This window comes from Ornithodoros turicata, chromosome 2 (assembly GCF_037126465.1).
Source record: "Ornithodoros turicata isolate Travis chromosome 2, ASM3712646v1, whole genome shotgun sequence".
Classification (NCBI taxonomy): Eukaryota; Metazoa; Arthropoda; class Arachnida; order Ixodida; family Argasidae; genus Ornithodoros; species Ornithodoros turicata.
In genome coordinates, this window is record NC_088202.1 from 132,130,755 (window position 1) to 132,144,587 (window position 13,833).

At 46.1% G+C, this 13,833-nt stretch overlaps 1 protein-coding gene across 1 annotated transcript; it reads right to left on the reverse strand.

Annotated features, from left to right (window-relative positions):
- On the reverse strand, positions 1-11,515 carry LOC135386158 (proteasome subunit beta type-4-like). The gene is made up of 8 exons (XM_064615922.1): positions 11,368-11,515; positions 10,871-11,077; positions 9,818-9,901; positions 9,161-9,223; positions 3,862-3,943; positions 3,589-3,708; positions 1,864-1,952; positions 1-64 (listed from the first exon to the last, which is right to left on the reverse strand). Exons 1-8 carry the CDS (start codon positions 11,472-11,474, stop codon positions 52-54), a joined length of 765 nt encoding a protein of 254 aa, XP_064471992.1. The 5' UTR covers positions 11,475-11,515; the 3' UTR covers positions 1-51.
- Positions 11,516-13,833: the final 2,318 nt, after the last annotated feature.

Consider the following 13,833-nt stretch of genomic DNA (forward strand, 5'->3'; position numbering starts at 1 on the left):
TTTTCTTTCAAGTACATTTATTAAGAACGGTGAAGAGTGCAGTGTCTATCTTCAAGCGGCCTGCCTGAAATGTGAGGAGAAGATAATAAAGTCAGCATGTTGGTGACTATACAGTAATCTCTCTTTAACTCGAACTCGCTTATCTCGAAAAGTTGGTTATCTCGAATTTTTTTTGCATCCCGATCCTCGTCCCAATGCTTCCTATGTATCTGGGCCCTTTTAAGTCGAAGCTTTTTTTTTTTTGCCTGAGTACGGATATCTCGAAATTCCATCACCGGCAGGTCAGCGTACCGACGACTGATAACATGCATTCTTCGGTCCTAGGGTTGCCACCAGGCCAGTATTATACCGGCATGGCCGGTTATTTGCTCTCTCTGCCGGTTGCCGGTAGGAAGGTGATACCGGCAGCCTTTTGCTGGTATTTGTGGCTCAACACCTTTCATGGGGGGCTTTTACGGGGTTTTCCTTTCAACATTCCACTGCAGCTTGAATAAATCTGGTGCACAGATCCAACTCCGTAGTCACCAGTCGTTTTCTTAGTTATTATTATTATAATTGTTGTCTCGAGCCAGTACGCTCGTTCTTTCTCTCTCTGTATACTGCCCACCCCTCACTTACTTTCCCTTTCCCGCGAACATTTCCTCCTTTCCCTCTATTCCACATCCTCTCCCTCAGCCGGTATTTTTCACTACGAAAGGTGGCAACCCTATTCGGTCCCCCAGGCTAGGTCAAGGTCAAAGCCTTTCAGTCCTTGTGACCCACGCGCCACTAAATGTGGTGGGCAGACCGCACTCCCCTTTCCACCCAACATCACTCCTTCCCCTCCTCAGCATTCGTCCGAGCGTCTCGGGTCCCAGTTCCGTTTCGTTCTTCGCAGTGTGATGGCTGAACAACTCACATGGAAGTCTCTGGCTTTGGAGCGGAAGGTGGCACTTATCAAAGGCCTGGCAGCAAGTTCATCGAGCCATTATTGTGAATCGTTTCGTTCCATGCGGGTTTCTAGTCTTCCACCGCCACACCGGAGCCAGCAGCCTACAGGTTTTCCCGGCGATTTTAATCCAAGTGCCAGCTAAATTAATCCATGCCCCATAAAGTTTGCATGGCACATGGATTAATTTCGATTGCGCTTGGATTAAAATTGGCAGGAAAACCTGTACATAGTTCAGTGGCTGTGATGAATCGTGCAACGACTTGATGAGCCTCGCATGTTGTGGGGAGGTGACTTAGAGGACTTGAACGTTGAGGACTATGGGCTTTACGATGGCGATGTTCCAGTAGCGGTGAACTGAGTGATACTGAAATCGCCGAGAGTGGTCACTTCAGTGACGTGCCGGGAGGAGCGTCTCATGCGTTGCATTGAAGTGCTTGAAGATGCTTTCTTGTTCCCAGACGCGAACGCCAAGCAGATTGCTATTACGGAGTTGTTCCGTCTCAGATTATGTTAAAAAATAAATGCCTTCGAAATTGTTTACGAGCCCTATTACTGTAGGAACGCTTTTCTTTTTTTTTTCCGTTTCATAACATAGTGCATTGTGGTAACATCGTGGCAATGTAATTTTCACTATTCGCTTAACTCAAAACCCCGCTTATCTCGAATTTTCCCTCCCGATTTTTACAACTTCGAGTTATCGGGGGTTTACTGTAAATTCTCCTTTCCATACCAATGATGAATTCTATTTCTGGAGCTCTACGCTTGTAATGAATACTTACCATCCTGGACCATCGACAAGAACGTTACCTCAGGCTCCTTTACGTTCATTTTCTAACAGTATGCCCCAAAACACCCATTTTAAAGGATGCACAGAATAATATTGAGAAGATTACTACACTACATGCATATGCCAAAATAGAAGACTGACTCACTTGTAAAAGGTAGCTGACTCCCAGTTGGTATCTAACTCGAAGGGACCCTCGATTGAAACGCCTTCAGAGGTAACCGTGCCAATTTGATACTTTAAAGAAAAATTCAAAGGCTTCATTATTATCTTATACTGATACAGTCGCTGTCCGATTTTCCAGACTCGGCGGGGATCGCGCAAAAGTCCGAATAATCGAGCGGTCCGAAAAAACGAAGTTCGCTTCAAAATAAACTTTACTAAGCCCTAGTAGGCTGGAAAAATTTGTCGATGCTTTCCTAATGCGCTTCCAGCTCTGCCTGATAACATCAGCTTCTATTTCCCGAAGCGACGTTTCGTCAATGTACACTGTCAGAGGCACCGCCGTCATCAAGTCCGCAAGTCGGCTTCGCCTAACGCACGCGTGCTTTAGGTGAAGCTCGCTTTACAGCGCTGTCGCGCGACTCGCGGGCGGAGAGCACGTGCTAGTCCGTTGGCCAAATCGAAGACTCAAAAGCGCCACGACAAACCTCTTCTACTCAGAGGAATGGAAAATGAAAAATCATCACTGCCTGTTATTTTGCCTCAATATTTTAGTTGGTTGATTTCTTTCGTTACGAATTTCGGACGATACCAATATTTTCCGTCACCTCAAGAAAGAAATTCGCTGGTTGGGCAAACAAGAGTCCGAAATATCGAGCGACGGAGCTGTACGGCGTCCGAAATTTTGGACGCTCTCAAACATCGACTCTATGGGACCCGCTGCCGTTCCGTGAACGAGTCCGAATAATCGAGCATGCCCGAAAAATTGGCGTCCGAAAAATCGGTCGTTGACTATACCATGATGATTATGCACTAATCAGTTCACTCAATATCAGTGATGGAACTGCCTCAGAGCCCACGGGCGCTGGCGCACAAAAAAGCTGCATTTGGCGCAGAATTTCACAGAATGGCGCACCTCCGCCGTATGTATCCCACTGCGTCCCACCGCAATACATCGTGTTTGCAATGCATACTCTCCACTTTATGGCGAATATCGGGGTTCAGGACATCTGGGAACAATTATCGGCACGTACGGTTTAAGTCCTGAAAGCTCAATTTCTCGCGCTCTCCTTACGCGCCTACACTCTGCGAGCACGCGCGATGTTACGTAGTAGCGGAAAGCGTGGAGCGATCCATAGTACAGGCGCTGGCAACTCCGGAATCAGCGTCGTCAGTTATTCCCATCCACAATTAGTTAAAACGCGGCTGTTTAAAAACAACTCCCATGCAAACGAGCCAATATTCCATCGCAGGCACGTGGCGTGCCCACATGTTCGGTAAATTTGTACAGCCACCTTTCGTCCAGGACGCAAACACTTGATGCACTAACAGTGCGCTTTATTGTTCACAACTTCTCTTTGAAGTACAACAACGTAATATTCGGTTCAGCAGTGACATCCCGGCAGTTTAAGAATCTTCGTCGACTTGGCGGGCTCGGCCGAAACGACACGGCTTGACTCGGCTTTGCTGTCCAAAGGCATCACGAGAATAGACAGGGCGCGGGAGCATCGCTCGCGGTTTTTGTTTCGTTTTCATGCGTCCGAACCGGGGCATCTTTGTTCGGCGCAGCTGTGGCGCAGAATTAGGGAAAATTGCTTTTTCGGCGCAGGGTGGCGCAGGCAATCCCAAATGGCGCACTTTGGCGCAAATGGCGCAGCAGTTCCATCACTGCAATATACACCGCTGAAGGTTTCAAGAAGGAAGTACGCACCTTATTAAAGGCACGGCTGTCCCTGTAAAAGAGAATCCTCAGGCACTTGACGAGAACCTCACGAGCCTCCTCTTTTGTTAGGTGCCCTCCTTTGCTTTCGTAGGCCTCCGCCATAAGTGGCTATAACGACATGACTCAATCAGTAACGGTAATGCAATGTGCCATATTTATCGTAACATCTTAAGGCGTAGTGTCCCTTGGAATACTGAAGCGTCAAATGTCTCTTCTTCCCTGGGTTTTCCCAGGCACATACTACATCACAAACAAACTCACCTGGGCAATGTAACCGCCATAACCTGTGGCTATGCTGTACGCCTCATATGCTGTTCCACGAAGATCAACATGGCCAAGAAACCTGCGCATTACAATAGAAATGGCTAAGCGTTGGAGCAGTAAGCCTGTGTTAAAGGGGCACTGAAATGCAAAAAATGACTTGCTCTCAAATTAAAGGTACTATAAAGCAGTCGAGGTCGTACCTATGCAATCAGCATGACGTGAGAGTGCTAGACTCAAAAGTTCAGCACAACAACTAATATGCGCAGGAGTTTACACCAAGTATTTTTAATTAGTAAATAAAAACGCAGTCAAGAATGTCGGGGCGACGCCTGGTGGGGAGAAGTCCTCAATTTGTCAAGCAACCCTGTAGACAAGGAGACCGAGAATGGAAGAAAAACCAGCACTTGAGACATACAGAAAGGGGAAAACTACAATAGCAAATGCAATCGGGCTGTACGATAATTCCCAGGAAAGTGGCTGTCTGTTCGAAGCAAGAGGAGGGGTTCTACGAACGAGAGAATGGTGGAGCAAGTTCGAGGACATAGATAAGCATTGCCAGCTGTGTAAGAAAGGAATAGTAGAAAACACACGACATGTGATACTGGAGTGCGAGGTCCTTGGTGGAAAAAGAACATGCTCGCTAGAGGAAGCCCTCGGGTTTACTACGGCCAACGGAGAAAATGCAGAGGTGGCAACAACCAAACGCCGATTGAAACAATGGTCGGTAGAAAACCGTCAGGTACATAGCAGACAGAACCGGAGGAATACAGACGATGCAAAAGCAGACGATGCAACGGGACCCCTCATACCAGAGGAAAAGACGGATTCAACATCAGCACCACAAGCGGGGATAGAGTTGAAAGGACACGCCTGCTAAACAAAAGAAAGAACACGTCTACCACTGCAACTAATTAATGACAGAAGAGAAATGAAGCAAAGAATATCCGGCACGTCCGCACATTTAAAGCTGGACCCTCGTTCCAAAGAGGCACACCAGGGGTGCCTCTACACTCCATCCATCCATCCAGATAAACAGATGGCTTTCCTGTTAGGATTTTGAAATACTACCTTTTGAGAAAATGTAATTTGTGTGAAAGAAAATAAACAAAAGCCGAATCTTGCACTCAGTAGCTAAACGTCTATACCTGGGCCGTGTTTCAGCACCGTGGCGCTGCTATCGTACGTCGCTGTTTGGACCAGAGTCGTGCGCATGAGACATTTTTGCCGCTGTACTTGGCGGAGTTGACGTTTCGTCGGTCTGCTTCGCCACAGTGTTGCTGGTAAATTCAAATTTGCATTTTTTCGGGAGCTATAACGTCTATGTGAGAAAATTTTGCAGCATTTTACTCCTGAGGACGTACACAATTTGGGGCACACAAAACATAGGGTTGGACCTCGACTGCTTTATAGTACCTTTAAAGCCTGTGTTTCAATTGGTGCAATTCAAACAAAATTATTCACACAACGTTACCGTTTAGGAGAAAAACACAATGAAAACAGAGCAGTCTTTGGCAGCAACGAATGGGATACCCAGGAGGCAAACGTTGGTGGCATCCAATGAAACATACCTGGGTAAATTACTTCTAAAATGTAATTAAATTACATTACTCATTACCACAGCTAGAATTTAACTAAATTACATTACTCATTACCGCAACTGAAGTGTAATGAAATTACATTACAATCACTACGAAAAAGGTAATGACGTTACAAAGGCATTACTGCGAGCTTAATCGTAACGATGTTGAGGATGTGGAAATTCATTGTGGGAGTTGGAATTCTTTTAACTCGATTCTTTTGTAAAAAGTAACGAGTAATGTCGTTAAAATTACTGCCCAAATGTAGTTAAATTATGTTACAAATTACATAATGTCAAAAGTAATGCCTTACATTACAAATTACCAGAAAAAGCAATTTATTACTGTAATTTCATTACAGTAATGACATTACTACCCAGGTATGCAACAAAACAGCTGGACAAGCGCGCACATACCTACCGTGGGCGTGTGGATTTGGAAAGGGGTCGTCCGATTGCAGTGTTCCGTATATGCACGGCATTGCCACATTTTTCAATGCCGAATCACTGAATTGTATCCCACAACAGTTTTCGCAAGTGTTGCACTGACAACATTTGTCTCACCGTCATTCGGACAGCGACACGTACTATGTTTTTCACCGGGACTGCTCCATGGTGTGCATCGACTAAAAACACCGATGCACCAGCTGAAGCGTCGTTCACTGCTTAGTGCCGAAACAAGGAAAGAGTCCGGTATAATTTCGACTGTAGCTTCGAAACGGAATCAAAGTTTTGAGTTACGATAACATTATCGTAATTTATTCATTATCATCGTTCATTCAAAGTATTACTATGTTCCCATCAAAACCTATTCATTTCAAAGCGGATTATGCAAAGTTTGCTGTGAGTCGACTACCCTGAAAAGAAAGAACAGGTAGGGGTATGTACATGCATACACTCGGGAGTCACTAAAGAGCTTTCCATTTAGTGATAGTGACATATGCATGCTCAATGCACCACTCTTTCCCTTCAGAAAGGTGAAGAGAAAGAGGATGAGGAAGTGAGAGGTATGTCTTTTTAGATGCTTCGTCCACGCCGATCTCTCGTGTGCACTACGACACAGGGGACTATCACCTACCGCAATTTCACGCGTATGAGCCGCGGCTTATGCGCAACTTTTTTTCTCGCGGACGCTTTGCGGCTTATCCACCGGCGTAGCTTATCCGATGACTATTTTTCCCTGGTATTTTCCCCATACGACAGTTTTAACGAAAGGGCCGACAGTGTCTCTGGAGCAGCACCGCCCTGCTTATGAATAGAGCCTGAAGTTTTCGGGAAATATTTTTTTTTCTAAATTCGGGGGGTAAAAATCCGGTAAATAAACGTGTGCACTAAATTCATGCGAATTCGGGTGAAAAAAACTTCTAGTATGTTAAATTCGGGGTGAAATCTGGCTCAGTTACTCAACTAACTGTAGTGGTTTGGTACAAATGGTGATGTAACTGAATTTTTCTGCCAAACAAGTAAATTAACGCATTCCTACAGACATCCCAGTGAGAGCGATTTGCCGGGTAAAAATCGGGTTTCACCCTAAAAAGAGGCAACCTTCAATTCGGGGTGCAAATTCGGGGCAGAATCGGGTAAAACCTTCAAGCTCTACCTATGAACAACAATGCGTAACAGGGGCGCGTCCACATTAGAGTAGGCGTATCTTCCTGGTGCCTTCCCTCGAGCAGCTTTAACGAAAGTGGTCACAATGATTCGTTTCTTCTGGAAGGCCACTGACCCATCGATCCACGACAAACACACAATAAGGGCACAATCCGATCTCGGCAGAACACTAGAACTGACCTCCTTTGTTGTACACAATGCTGACACCGGAGTATGCACCCCAGGGTTTATGGCCTTCTCTACGGTCTCCTTTGTCGCACAAATCAGTTGTGTCATATTGCCCGCTGCTTATCTGCCCAAACATCTTCAAGACGTTCCTAAGAACAGGCCTTGCAGCTTATACGCATGAAATTACGGTATTGGGACGTCTATGACAGCTCTGGTTCGTACGTGAGACTAATAATACTGTGGGGCAAGAAGACGAGGATGACTTTGATTCCTTCGCGCTTGTCTAAGCAGATGCGTGTGCCGTTGGTGCTGCCAAGGACGCAGACAATCCTGAACCAAAGCCTCACACCGAAAGTGTGAAAGTGTGCTATGTGGGCAAGGTGAAAATGAAGACTTGGCAGAGAACAAACCACGGAACCACAGGAGATTTCGTTGGCGGCGGACACCCACAACATCATTCGAATAACGAGGTTGAGTGCAGCGGCAGGTCTACACCCTTCTTGAGGGCTGCCCTGAGGGCAGGAACTCAAGGAAATGATGCTGCTGCCTGCAAAAACTGCTAGGCCATTTGAGATTACGACATTTTTCTGCACCGAAATAAAAACTGTACAAATTGCCTACTCGCTAAGGTTTATTTTGAACACATTTTTTCCTAATGCACTCCCGCAGAAATTTTGCACACCTTCAATGCTACCCTCACTGTCTTTGTTTCGCTCCTGCTTTCGGATAATTTTATCTCTCCCGTTGCTTTTGTTATAATGGATGTCTGCTGCATATTTTGCTCTTGGGGCACAGAAAAATTTGCACAGTCGGAAACCAGACCACTGAGAAAGAGGAAGCTTTCTTGGGGTTTCGTGTCCCCATTTGATTGACAGATATCGTTGTGCGTTTCCGCTTTTCTCACCAGAGGTCGTAGATGGGCATCTTTACCTCACAAAACATTAACTTTGTCAACTTCATTAAAGCTGACCTCACATGACCTCATTTAGTTGGCCCTCCATTCAACCCCACCTTACTGCCCATACCAGTACAGTCCCTTGCTCTCCCTCACCAGGCCTTCAACTCATGACCGAATATCCCTCAAGACCTCACTTCCCCTCATCCTCACAGGGCCCCACTGCCCCTCATCATGTGAGCACACTTGTCTGCCCACACGCACATGGTTAGACGAAAGAAAACAGCGGATATCTTTGCCAGAGAGAAACTCCGACCTGAAGGTGCGCAAGAAACCTCACTTAGACAGTCCATATGGATCTTCGACCCAGAGTGTACCTTGGTTTGGCAGCACTGCTGCATCGAAGTCTCACCCGACCCATCGAAGAAACCCCGTGACAGAACGAGGCAGCACTTGTCATCACAGCGACACGCCAAAATGAGAGAGAACAGCTCAAGGGTGGAAGCCGATAAAAGAAGTCAACCAACAATATTTGACATCACCGTGCATCAGAGGGATAAAGAAAAAAGTGGCACAAGGCACAATACATGACTTTGTGCAAGCGTTTTGTTTCTTGTATTCACTAGTCTTGAGCATGCCGAAGGCGAGCTGGGTCGTGTCATCAGGAAGTACTGCCCTGCTATAAAATCTATGCTGTCGGTGAAGCAACTGAGGAAGAAACACCTAGGTGAGGTTTTTCAAAGCTGCAAGCGTTTGTTCACAAGGAAAGTTGCAATGTCGTAATTTCGAAAGCCGAAATGTATCTGAAAACACTCTGGCGTTCTACATATCTTGCCGTTCAATAAAAGCCGAATGTTGCTCATGAGCGCGGATCGACACAGTTTTAAACCCAAATTTGCATAAATTAATGCATCCGACAATCTCTCCCAATTTTTACACCCGGAACTTTAGAAAATCAATTTCCTGCAAACTTCTGGCCCTAAACATAACATATGAGAACTACCTTCTGCATCTGGTCAGAAATAAAGCAAATAAGGCCTACTTACGGAACTCCGTCTTCTAATCCCGCAACAACAAATGTGTTCCACAAAGGATCAAATTTGGACCGCCTGAAATCACAAAAACTTGGGATTTAGTACTTCTAAGTTGGGCATAAATACATACACACAAAAGTACGGTTCGTGGTACAGTTGACCATGTCCATCGTAACTGGTTGCCAACTGCTGCACTACCATACATGGCCCAATGGGAGAACTTCAGGTGGTGTGACAATTCTATAAGCACGGTCTGGGTCATGTGCTGTTTCCTTCTCAAGCTAATCCACAACAAGGTTCAACCACATTACAAGCAACTTTTCTTACATTCATACTTAAAACATTCATACTGACGACTGAATCACAGTATTTTCATCAGATATGTGCACAGATTGCTGCCAAATCGTGTACATGACACAGGACACAACATAATACGCGACTGCAATTCGGGGAGAAATGAGGTATATAACCCGAATTTGTCCCGAGACCGATTCGGGAGGTCATTCCCAAAGTCAGACCATACCTATCTGTAGTCTGACTATTAATGACCTCCAGTGTATTTCCCTCAGCATCCTCAATACCTTTATGAACTTCTTTAGTAGCACTAAAACAATATGAAGGGCTTGAGTATTGAGAGAACAATGCAAAACACAAAACATGGGAGCTCACCTGTTGTACATAACCCGAGTGAGCCAGGAGTAGAGAGATCTCGGCTTCATCTTGAACCCGTCGTTGAGGCATTCATCGCCGATACTACAGTCAGTGCACGCGGAACAAAAGAGTGACGTGAGATGCATTACTAGACATTACAGGACCAAAGCACATTGTGTAAAAACTTTATATCAGACACAACGCAACAGGTCCATCAAGCATGTACAAGAAGAGCAACTTTATTTTGTGATTATGATTGGGGAGTTACATCCCATCATGCATGTAATTTGTGGTGCCATATTATGTTTGATGTTAACAAGACATGATGTCTGATAAGATTATCTGTTACAAATTTGTTGCAAGGCTGCATTATTACACTGCGTTGTGGAATCATTGCTGAGGTGTTCGCAGAAATTACTTTAAAAAAAGTGAAAAAGTAGATTTACAAGTAAGGTGAGCCCCACTCACAATGGTGTGGCCACGAACTACTAGGTTATAGCGACCATGTCGTAATCGGCAACTTCTATGCAGGCCCTGGGAGCACTACATCGGGCCGCGAGATCTACGTCGTGATTGGACAGCGAAAATTTGAATTTTGAATGAGCAGAAGCGGACAAAGACGGTACTATAACAGACGGCAGCTACAGACTCCTATTGCTCCTATGCAAATGTGTAGAATGATGATGATAATCAACTTTAGAAGGAAGTATGTGCTGTGAGGCATCCACCGCTTGTACAAAAATACTAAGGCAAGCGGAAGTAAAAAGTGTTGTAGAAATTGAGGCAATATATGGGCTGATGAGGAGCGCCACCGCTAGTCTCCAAATGCGGCACTGGGAAGGGGCGCAAATGACATGGTTGTGTGAGGCTACATCGGGGCTACATGCTGCACGTGCCGCAGGGTAAGACTGCGAATAATTTCGATCAGCAACTACTTGTTCTGAGAACAATGATATACAGGTTTCATAGGCAACTCTTTAAGTGAGCGCCTACGCCACAGTGTGTGTAATAACTTCTTTGACAATCGCGGTTGCGGAAATACAGAGAATAGTTATATTTTGCAATACCTACATTTTCTGCTCGATAACACCCTTCAGAAATTGGAAATCTGCATAATCTCCACTTGATCCAACAATGATCTGATCATTGACTTTTAGAAGTCGAGGGCAATTTCTGAAGCGGGCGAGGGATCCGTAGCTACCAAGGATGTCACCGCCAATAATGACACCTCCGTCAAACTTCAGGCCGAGTACAGAAGTGGCAGTGGTCATAGGGAATCTGTAAGACAAGTACAACAGAGATGAGCTCCTGTTCCCATCCACGCACAACGTTCCTGGAAAGCGCAGCCTGGATAACGTTCGCAACCAAATTGACGAAACAAATTATACGTCAACTTTGTGTTATAACATGGTTTACACGTCGTGTAACAAGATGCACGCAATAACAGTGTATTTTCATCAGAGACAAAACTTGTCAACTCATCGTGGTAGCACCTTCGACCGGACACAGCGTCAATACATGCATTGCAATTTCAACACCGCAACAGTTTGTTACGGACAAATACTTACAGCGTTCTCTGACGTCCTCCCATCTCGTACAAGTTTGTTGCTGGAGTGTGGTTTCCATGAAATCCGAAAGAGCCACTGCCGGGTAAAACAGACATGTCGAACGCCATATTGAATGTTTGAGCGGCTTGTTCACCGTTTCACCGCAGGAAGCCGCTGCCGTACAGACTCCGATTTCGACTTCACAAACGATAGGGACAGGACGAGGTTAACTTTAAGACAGTTCAAAAACCAACTAAATGATTCATGGCATTGGTTTATGCAGTTCATTTCAATGCAAACACCGGCAGTGTGAATAGTTCGGATCATAATCAGAAGTAATTTCAATGTCAGTATTGTGTCAATCCTAGGCTAGGTGGCGCAAGCTACCGCCTGTTCCAAAAAAAAAAAGCCACGCTATCCATTCATGCATCCATCCTGATCCATCCATTCTAGGCCAAGTCTAGAACAATTGAGAAATGGTTGTGGTTCCGGTTTCGAATTGCACAGTTGTCGGCCCGTTAATGGCGTACCTCGCGCTGGCGGTCATTCGGATGGTCATTCCATGGCAACACGGCCCATCGATCAGAAATTGCTGATTCGTTGACGCCCGAACATAAACCTGTGCGCCGATGGCACTTTGACCGGCGTCGGCGTCAGGCTGGTCTTTAGTTTGCAGGTTTTCTGCCGGTTGCTGGTTTTTGGTTTGGTTCAGGTTTGCTGACGGCGTGAGCATGCAAATGCTAAGCTATGCCGTATCATTGCGGCTCACAAAATCTTAAGGGGTGTCTCCTAAATTTTGGGGGGTGTTGGGGGGTCTGGATTAATCACTGCCCTGGGTAGCCAGGTTGGGTCCAACTGCGCGAGCGCGGAACCGGGACATTTTAAATGTGCGGCCGACTACTGTAGGCGACGAGAGTTGGCCACAGCGCGCTTTAGAACTGTGTCGAGGACAACGAATTCGGCCACAAGTAAGGCGTGTGCGATCGATTGTGGTTCCAGAAGGACTTGAAGCCCATGACTGCCCCTGTGCCCCGCGATTCTTGGAGAGCGCGTTCCCTGGAGAGGACACGGCTATAGATTTATGCCCTGTCGCAACTGCTCAGACGTGTGCAGCAGACACAAGCGGGTACACCCTCTGAGCTGGAGTAACGGATACAGGTACCCGCCATACCCTACTCATATGCCCAAACTGAGCCCAATCGTGGAGCTGCTCGTGTCCTCGAGGCTGTTATACATGCAGATGTGCCGATTGCGACGTCTTTTCGTCTCACGGAAATCAATGCGGCGGCGCCTTCTGATACCACCCACCCAATGTTTTTTTGAAGAAGAGGTAAAGAATCGTTGTCGGATGACGAAGGCTCTGGAAGTGCGGCAAGGAAAACAGGTAACCAAAGTGGGGCTACTTTGATTAGAAAGACAAAAGTCATTACATTGGTGCAAGGACATGCGCGAATTTTCTCCAAGAGGATGCACCCTGCATAAGAGACAAGATGCAACACGTCATAGACCGTCTCAGAAAGCTGTCAGTGAATGAAGCAAAATTTGTTCAACCGAGGTTTGATCGTCAAAGCGGCTGGACGAACCGCCAATATAGTAGCGAAGCGGAAAGAACTTGGCGAGACCCTTGCCACTGAAACTCTGAAAGATGAGAATGAAACAGGCGCGATTGACACACAATTCCCGTGTTTCTGCTGTCTTGGGTCGCAGAGGTCACGCCATCACGTTCATTTCCGTCTCCGGTGTGGCACCTTATTACGGGCGGAGACCGTTTTCTTCGGAACGGTCGAAGAGCGCACTAACTAACAGGATGAAACGTTTGCTGGAAATCTGTTCTGATGGCCCATTTGACCGTCGGATTTACCTGCATCCAGTAGTTGTACAGCAGTATGTAGTTCAACCTCGAAAGTCTGTTTGGGCTAACTGCTGCTTTCGATAAGTTCCATGCCAGTAACTTGAAAGACGGCGGAGTGTGGGACAAGTTTATAATGAATGTTAAAACTGCAGGATCTAATGCAGCAGCCAATGCCATTACAACCAATGCCAGGACAATTACTGCTATGCTTCAGTTCATGAGACGCGAGACTTCACTTCTTCCCATGCCAGCACTGGCACATGGCCAATGATTGGTATGAGATTGGATGGCGCTTGGACAGCCAGCAATGGTGCAATGTTGTGTCATGCTAAGCATGTCGATGCTTGGTAGCTGGTTGGCCAACGTGATTGGTACAGGTATGGTGACCAGCGAGTTGTTCAACGCATTCGCCGTGTTGCAGTACCCGTCCCGCGTTTCGTACAGGTCATGAGACGTAGAAATGAAAATATGCTTCATTACGGTTAATTGCAGCGCCCTCCAGCTGAGCCATAGGACGGAGCTTTGTGAATGACGGCCTCGCAGAGAAAGGTTCGAGAAAGTAAAGCTAAATAGAAAATTTACCTGCCGGTTGCTACTACTATGTTTCGTAGGCAGCTCTACGACTAAATTTTTGG

Bases quoted from the DNA above. Each gene is read 5' to 3' on its own strand.
- LOC135386158 (XM_064615922.1), bottom strand. From the start codon at position 11,474: ATGGCGTTCGACATGTCTGTTTTACCCGGCAGTGGCTCTTTCGGATTT. The intron at 9,224-9,817 runs GTGAGCTCCCAT...TTGTGATTTCAG, and splicing joins ACTCGGGTTATGTACAACAG to GCGGTCCAAATTTGATCCTT. The intron at 3,944-9,160 runs GTAAGTAGGCCT...TGTAATGCGCAG, and splicing joins GGATTAGAAGACGGAGTTCC to GTTTCTTGGCCATGTTGATC.